At 42.1% G+C, this 8963-nt stretch overlaps 2 protein-coding genes across 2 annotated transcripts; one reads left to right on the plus strand and one right to left on the minus strand.

Moving 5' to 3' along the window:
* Positions 1-147: 147 nt before the first annotated feature.
* On the plus strand, positions 148-4249 carry LOC136433295 (N-alpha-acetyltransferase 80-like). The gene is made up of 6 exons (XM_066425350.1): positions 148-377; positions 845-943; positions 1242-1387; positions 1890-1965; positions 2458-2584; positions 2966-4249. Exons 2-6 carry the CDS (start codon positions 846-848, stop codon positions 3620-3622), a joined length of 1104 nt encoding a protein of 367 aa, XP_066281447.1. The 5' UTR covers positions 148-377; position 845; the 3' UTR covers positions 3623-4249.
* Positions 3730-8915, minus strand: LOC136431976 (uncharacterized). Its single transcript, XM_066422985.1, has 7 exons — positions 8738-8915; positions 8305-8340; positions 7190-7546; positions 6656-6659; positions 5959-6110; positions 5431-5466; positions 3730-4753 (listed from the first exon to the last, which is right to left on the minus strand). The coding sequence occupies exons 1-7, from the start codon at positions 8870-8872 to the stop codon at positions 4379-4381; spliced, it is 1095 nt and encodes a 364-aa protein (XP_066279082.1). The 5' UTR covers positions 8873-8915; the 3' UTR covers positions 3730-4378.
* Between the last annotated feature and the right edge of the window lie 48 nt (positions 8916-8963).

Consider the following 8963-nt stretch of genomic DNA (forward strand, 5'->3'; position numbering starts at 1 on the left):
TGAATTAAGCCAGAATTCCTAGTATGTTCTTTTCTGCACTGTTCCGATAATTTGTTAGCATGACAATATGTGATAATATGTGCATATGAGCTGTGTGATGCTGTAAGGGCGACCTCTAACGATTATGGTCAGTACTACAGATAGTGTTCCCTGAGCGTAAACTCTGACCCTTGACCCTGGAAGTTTTTATTCAGTCAGCTGGATGACAGATGGATGAAGTGTCCTGTGTCTACAGCCATCGCATAGCATAGCTTCGCGCACTAGGAGAGTATGAAAGGCATCCGTGCTGGCTTGAATACTGGTCCGATCCGGTGCCGTCTCAGACTGATAAGACGTTCTTGTCCCGACCCGTTTGAAGTAAACTGCTGCTCGTAAAAGTAAGTTGAACGTTTTACTGCATGCAATGCGTTTAGTGGGAGCAAGGAGGTTTATTTAAACCTCCTTGGTGGGAGGGGTGACCGTAGAGTTAAGTGTACTATAATTAGTATAAAGGCAGGGCAAACCCCAACGTCTAATTTGTAACGTTGTCCAATGACAAGTTTAAGTCTCCGTGTGCTTGTAACCTCGTGGTTCGTAATATTACCGTTATACACTGAGATGGTAACTAACATATCTAGTGCAAGGAATTCATGATCAAGACAGTGATAATTGTAACTAAAATTATAGTAGTATTTGTAACGTAAGTCAGTACTCTCAGTCTGTGTAGTTACAAAAAAAGTAATTTGAACCTCATTGTGGACAAAAGTGAAAGTCAAGGGCAGACAGGACAAATTCTGTTAATGTTGACCTAAGCTATTTATATAAACTATAGATGGATGTACATGCGCTGGTGTTACTGTTTCAGGATGGACACAGAGTTTGTGTTGTTGCACAATCGCCGGGATTTGACCCAGTGCTGTGTTGAGCTGCTCAACAGTGAATGGCCTAGAAGCCAGGCACTCAGGTAACAGCCAAATATAGCAGTAGACAAACTGCTTTATGATTGCTATCACACTATAATGTTGTATTTTTAAAAATGCACTGGAATACAGGGATATTCAGCTCAAGTTTGTAAAATAAACAAGGAACCTTAATTGAAAATTATTGAAAGAATTGAAAAGAACAAGGTTGCAACATCTCTTTTGAGATGACATTTTCAAGCATGTTCAGATTGCACCAGCTCTTGTTTCTTTCTCATGATCACACATGTTCAGTTGATGTCGACCTAAGAGCTGACCAATTTCTGTCCCATCTTTCTTTAGGGAACGGAATCTAGAAAAGTCCAATGATGACCTGCCATGTAGTATTGTCATGTTGGAGAGAAGCAGATCAGGCAGGGAGAAAGTGGTGGGGTACTGTAAGATCAGCAGGGTGCTGGGCATGGCTGACAGTGTGGTGGTGGAGTCAGGTGAGATGTCATGTGGTGTTAAGAGATTCCTTATGAATATCATTATGATGGAAACATATTCTGAGGACCTCATGAGGTCAAAGTAGTTTTCCTGTTACAAGTGTTAGGGATATTTTCCCTGGGCAAAGACATTGTATGTATAGGACCTGTGCCTGACAAAAAGGGATTATGTTGATGATTAGATTGCCATTAAATCCTAAATGTTCCTTTTATTTCTAAGTTCTAGGGCTAAATTCTTGTGTGTTCATTTCCATTCAAGTGTGAACTACTAATGATATTCAATGACAAGTAAAAGGTATGGAAGAGTTTGCTATTGTATAACCAGCTGTGGAAGCCAGGCTGCCCAAAGAGCTGCCAGTATGAGCCCTGGGAACAGCTTGGCTTCTAGGTTAGCTATCGCACGGGTTGTAAAGTTACAAAACGTTTGTTACAATTATTTTACATTTACCAGTACGGACAGCCTTGAGAGGACTTACTGTATTGTTCCATGTTTGCATCACAGTTGTCGTGTCAATAGAGAACAGGGGGCGTGGTCTGGGCAGGAGACTGATGGAGAACATGGAGGACATAGCACAGAGGTGGGTGGGGCAGCACGGCCCAGGGTGGGGGTACAGATTTATAATGCTGCATGTCTCTTTGTAGCATCAGGGTGTGCATTGTTATTCAAACAGCCCATCCTTTTTCTTTGATTAAACTAATACAAACATCAAACATTGGTGTATTAAGGGTCCTGAACAAGAAAGCTCCACATGCACTGCTGTGGACTATTTCTGGTGAAGGTTGATTGACATGTGGTTATGTTACATCTGTTTGTGACCATCTAGCCAGATGGCCACGCCCATACCACATGTTGGCTGTACTGACATCTAGGTCATGTCCAGTTCACTGGAGCAGCAGCTGTTTCTAGCCGACACTTCAGACAACTGAAGTCTCTATTTAGAAACAACAAAAACAGTAATAAAGTGGACGAAAAGGTTAACTATGCATCCAGTATAACAGTCTCATGTAGTCCGTCTCTTATCACATCTTGATGAATGTGATTATCGAAACCTTGTCTTTTTCCCTGACAGATTTGGGTTCAAGAAGGTGTACCTGTCCACCCATGACAAACAGGGTTTTTATGAACGTTTAGGATACAACTACAGCAAGTCTGTGTCAGTTCTCAAACCCTGCTCACTCAAGATCAATGAACGTCTGGTAAGGAATTTGTTGCTACCTTGAGTTGTGTGGTAATTATATTGGATTCAATGTTTTTTTATCTCTTGTTCTTGGAGTGAGCAAAGATCTATTGATAGAAAATGTTTCCACTCTGTTCAATATCCTGAATGCTCACTACAGGTAAATGCTTTGAATTCATCGGCACTGAGATACTTGCAAACTTTTAAACATGTCCATAGATGATACCGTTAGTGCCTTTTTAAACTTTCTAAACCATGTTTGCAAAGGTAGATCTGCAGATAATCAATACCAAAGACAGCCTTTTTACTATAACCTTGTTAGGACAAATGTGACCACCTACACTTCCAGTCTTTAGTCATGTGTCTTGGTCTGACGTCTACCTTTTGTGTCCCTGAGCAGCTGAAGAAGCTTGATGCCAGTGTTCTTCCCAACTTCAAGAAGACTACCATGGACTTGCAGCCAAACGGTCCAGCTGTGAGCTGTTCTGGAGCACAAAATTGTGATGTATTTTCTGAGGACTCTGTCAATGGACATATCAGTAACAATTTGACTGATCCTCCCAGCAATAGTATGAAGGACATGTCTATATCTGCTACTCAAACACCCCCTGCCTCTAAAAACATACCACTTCCACCCCCTGGACACATACCCCCTCCACCACCACCCCCTGGACACATACCCCCTCCACCTCCACCCCCTGGACACATACCCCCTCCACCACCACCCCCTGGATGCATACCCCCTCCACCACCACCCCCTGGACACATACCCCCTCCACCCCCACCATTTGGACACATACCCCCTCCACCACCACCCCCCGGACACATACCCCATCCACCACCGCCTCCTGGACACATACCCCCTCCACCTTCACAATATATCCCTCCCTCAGAAAGTATACCACCGCCAGCCCCCCCAAATACCCCTGGCTACTCGTCCAGCACTCGCCTGTCCCGGCCCCCAGCCCCAGGTGGCATCTTCCCCAAGTACAGAAGGTTTCCCAGTGTGGAACAGAGAACAGACTGGATGATGAAGGTCCTGCCAGACACGAGCTGACACCAAACTTCACACTGCAGAACTTCTGACAAGGCAGTGATTTTCAAGAAGACTTGGAAGTGTAACAGATTTGTATAAGGCAGCTTTGAACACAGATGAGACGCTAATGGTGGAAGTTTTGTTTTATTCATGATTTGTGACATTCTTGATATACAATATGGCAAAGCAAAAGAAACCAGCCCATCCCCCCTTCAAAAGCCAGTTGGGTACAGGGATGGTACTGTGGGCTTTGTAGACCACATAGCAGTAGTTCCTTTCATTCAATAAATTATATATTAGATGAAAAGTTCATGATCATGCATTGTTGTGATACTGCAGCCTCTGTTGCAAACTCCCTCCTGCTGTTATCTTTTTCAAATTACCGTTTTCTTCTTACAGCTGGCCGAGAGGGAAGCTGTAAGAAAAAAGTATGTAATAAGAAAACGGTAACTTGAAGAAGAAAACAGTCTGCAATGCAGGCTAGTGATACTGGTGCCATTTATTTTTGACTTTTATGTATTTATATTTACATGTAGTTTTTAACACAGCCAAAGCCTACAAATCAATAATCATGTATGAAATTGTTCATATTGTTTCGACCAACAGTGCAAATATCTTGACTAGAGGAATACATAAAATGCAGTCATGTATATGTCTCGTTATATATAATGGCATGTACTTCATTCAGGACCTTTGGCTATATGTCCTGTCTCAACACAGTCTTGTGCCAGCTAAACTGCATGCTGACTACTGACTGGGTCAAAGCTTAAGGACTATCTACTCACTGTAGTTTGCCTCCCTTTCTCTAACCATTCTTTCTAAGTTAAATAGTTGATCATCCTTTTTATCTGGTGCCACTTTCCTCATGAACTCAGCTAGTTTGTACACATACTCAGAGTTTCTCCCTGCACACCCAGAACTGTTTACTATCTGTTGTGACATGTCTTCTAGGGAGGCAGGTCCCAAATAGTGCAGGTTGTTCTCATTTTTCACACTGACATGAACCATCACATCAAAGGGCTGGGTGGAGGGGTCCACTGGATAGAAGAGCACAGATTCCTTGTAGTAGACGTTTTCTCTGAAGGCCAAATGCTCCAGAACACTGTCCAGATTGTCCTCTGGAAGTTGGTATGCAATGCCCCATACACAGTCCTTTAGAGAAATAAGTAAAAAGTACTTGGTAAATTAATTTGTGCAACCTTATTAGATATACAATTTTTTTACTTCATTGGTGTCATCGTAGCCTATACAATATTTTGGAACGCTCTGCTAAATAGGGCTGACATTTCCACTTTTGTGGGCGTGGCGTCTAACCAAGGAGGTTGAAATAAGAAGGAGAGAGCTTGAAATCTCTGCCTTTTGTCCTCCTTGGTCTAACCTGCTGTCAGCTACTAGTAATCAGAAAATGGCCAAAATGATATCTTTAAAAGCAGATTCTCTGATTGGCTGACAGCTGGTTAGAGGCCGCGCCCACAAAAGTGGAAACCTCAGCCTGGTTTAGCAGAGCCTTGCAAAGGTGTAAGGCTGCAGGCAAGGCTCTGTCTTGGAGAATGGATGATACTTTGACCAAAACAGTGTAAGATAGTGTGAGACTCATATTTTGAATTTGTTTTATATTGATTTACATAAGATGAAAATCGAAAATAGCTACCATTCTTCTGAAGTGCTACTACATGTATAAGGCACATAGAATATCATATAGGTCCAATTTTGGTCGTTTCTGCCCTATTATCCTTTACTCGTCCTCCCTTCATGATGGACACTCATGATCATGTCCCTCGAGCTCATAGTTAAACCAAACTAGTGAAGAAACTTTCAATTGCCCTTACCTCGGGGTCCTTTACCAGTGTCACCACCCTCCCTGGCTGAAAGGAAAGGGATAAAGTTAGTGGATGTTTTCCGGATCACAAGATAATTTTATTGTGACCAGACTAGCTGCGACATACAGACGTTGAGTGTAACATACACTTGTGTGTGCAAAGGTTGCTGTTTATGATTTGTTCTTGGTGATGAGGTCGGGCTTTTAGTAAGTCTCTAAACTTTATACATACAGAATGGTTAGAGACAATTTAGCAGAAAACGGTTTGTTGGTCTCTGATAAAAGAGCTGAGAATGTAAGTTTCTGCCTTAATTTGCTGTCTTGACGTTAGTCGGCCATGTGTTTGCCGTACAAACTGAGACGTTTCTATTCTGCCTTAATTTTCTGTCGTGATGTTAGTCAGGTACTAGGTGCTTATATAGTGGACCCCAGTACTGATCACCACACGAAGTTAATACCGTTATGTGCATTACAATGATGTATGTGTTATATGCTACCGTAAACGCCAATAGGTTTTGCTGTGTGACTGTGTCTTTACCTTGCCGGGGTTGCCTCGGTAACGAATGCTTCCCTGCCAAAACCGTCGGGAAAACCCTCTGATATGACCTGTCAACTTTTTCTGGTAGGGAAAGTCCACACTCCAAATGAGCGAACCATAGCCGAAAATCCACATCTGTAGACCTGGACTTTCTCAAACCGACACCTCCGCCACGAAAGCATTCCGCACCAGCTGACAAGTGTAAACACGGATACGACCTGTGACCTGCCTGACCTCTGCGTGCAGCACTTCGCTGCCAGGCGACCTCGTGCGGCCCTGTCGTGAATTGCATTAGTCATTAGTGCGCTCTCACGAGTAGTACACATTCATGTATTCAACCAAGGCTCTTGATTCAACACATACATGGCCCCGAAAATTAAAATGCAATGTAGCAAATGTTGATTTGATGTCTTATCCCTGTAAGATAATGATCCAACTATTTTGCTTTGCTAGGTTTTCTGTTAAGTTCTGAAATCTGTTGTGCAATAGTATCATGGTCCAATTCGCCAAAATGTTGAGTCATTCTTGTTGGCTGCAATATGGCAGATCAGCACGTGTGGCTGTTGGAAAAAGTGAACTTCCAAACTGTTGTAATTTTCTCATTCCATTCAGTTCATTTGATCTGTCTCAAATTTCCTATTTTCCAACTGCAACCCAGTTAACATGCTGACAGTCGGGGAGAATACCGGGAACCTACTTTTCTGTATAAATGTCAAATAAAACATGAAAGATGTGTGGAGAGACAGGTTTTGATAAGGAGTTACCAACTTTCATAAACTTAAGAAAATTTATTGGATTGACAAGTGAAAACAAGGCAATTGTTACTTTACTGACATTGAACTGACATGGAAAATACAGGAAAAGTTCCACTTCTTCCAATTCTAGATGTACTTGTTTCATCAGTCCAGTTTAAAACCTCTACAATACATAGAACAGTACATGGAGATCCTTAATCTTACCACTAAATCATCCACTGACTACCTCATTTTCAGTCAAAGTTGGATCAATAAAACTACACTTACTACATGATTACTAAACAATAAGTAGCTCTTCACTTTCCGTAGGTACAACAGAAAAGCAAGAATGACCGAAATACAAGCTGCAAAATGTAAGTGAGTAACAGTAACAGTATAGGACTTAGAAATACAGCTTTATCTGTTTCTTTCAAAGAGTATCCTAAGAATTATATGGGATGTACAAAACTCCAACTCCAGGTGTTCTATAGTTATTATGACTCTATCTCCTTAACTAGTCTCTCCAGCTCAAGTAGATGAGTATCTGGTTTGTTTGGCACAAGGGTCCTCATGGCTTCTGCTAGTTGATACAGATACTCAGTGTTCTTCCCACTGGGTCCGACAGAATTAGCTATTTGTTCTGCTATTTTACTCAGGGGGGCATCGCCTAAAAACTCTGGGTTGGTGTCAGTTCCTATGTACAACAGTAAATTGAAGGGTTGGATGGAGGTGTCTGCAGGGTGAAACAGGACGGAATGTTTCGTGTATCCTCCCTTTTCTCTGTAGTCCAAGTGTTGGGAAACACTGGCAACATCTTCGTCTGCTACTTCATATGCAACTCCCCATACAGATTCCTGTGGACAGCACATAAACATGAGACACTGGCAAGGAAGAAGGTATCTCCTCCCTGCTGTAACTTTGTATTCTTTACAATAAGTACAAGGAGAGGGCTACACAGGGCTGTCCCACTCATTGTTTGGGAGCCCGTATTGTTGATTTTTGTGGTAAAATCTGTCATTTTAAGCTAACAAAATACTTCTTTATCAATTTTAAGCCAGGAAGCTCTGATTTTTGGGACAGACGGGGTGAATTTTTTTTTCATCCCAAGAAGCAAATTTCTGTCCCAGGATGGAAGGACGGGTCCTGGAGATAGCCCTGGGGCTACACCCAAACAATACATTGGGTGACTAAGCAAATCTATGCAGGCAGGATGACTTAGTAAAATCATTGATACCAAGTGCTATGCTGGGTGCCGGGCCAGTTCCACCCCTGTAAACAACTGTTTTATTACAAAAATATTATGTAAGATGTTATGCAAAATGGCTGCTACATTTACAATATGACATGTAATGTCTTGTTATGACATCATCATCTTCATCCACTATTAAAAAAAATCAATTCATCCCAAATGGGTCATGAACTGCCTGAATACATGTTACAGGATTAACGTTATTGATTACCCCCTTTGTGAAAGAGAACAGAACTTTATCTAAATATATCTATTTTCTGTTATATTATATAAAAATCCATGTTAAAGACGTTAATGGCACCATTCTCACAGAAATATGACACCGGCCTGAAATTCAAATTATAAAAATGGTGCATGTTTTACCTCTGGGATCTCCACAAGAGTCACCACCCGGCCGGGCTGTGGAAGACAGAAATTATACTAGTAGTCAACATGATTAACGAGACGTTTCTAGATGTACACATACAGTCTATAGTAACGTAACGTAACGTAACGTAACAGTGCATGATAGCAATATAACGGCGCGGTGCATTATAGCAATATAACGGTGCCGCTACATATTCTGGTCGGTAAACTCAGGTCACGCCAGTTGTTCCACCATCAAATCAATTGCACGATTTTGAGCAAGAGCAGCAAATATTGGGGGAGGGGGGATCTAACGTTATATATACAGTATCTGTATCACACCGTGCCAGGAAGCCGCAAAATTATGCTGACATGCCGGTAAAATTGCCACGCTTGCGAACACCCACCACAACAAAATAATTTGTGCCACACGATTCAGTTTTAACGTTACCTTTCCTGGTACACCACGGTGGTCTGTGCTCCCTTGCCAGAACCTTCTCGCAAAACCATTGATATAGCCCGTTATCTTTCTTTTAAAGGGAAAATCTACTTTCCAAGTGAGAGACCCGTATCCGAACACCCACATCTTCTTGCACCTATGGGGCCTGCCGCCGGATGACCGCTGATGACCTATTTCTTCGACTGCCCACGCTAGAATTGTGGAGTGCCGTTTTTTA

The sequence above is a fragment of the Branchiostoma lanceolatum genome, chromosome 4 (assembly GCF_035083965.1).
Source record: "Branchiostoma lanceolatum isolate klBraLanc5 chromosome 4, klBraLanc5.hap2, whole genome shotgun sequence".
NCBI classification, from domain to species: Eukaryota; Metazoa; Chordata; class Leptocardii; order Amphioxiformes; family Branchiostomatidae; genus Branchiostoma; species Branchiostoma lanceolatum.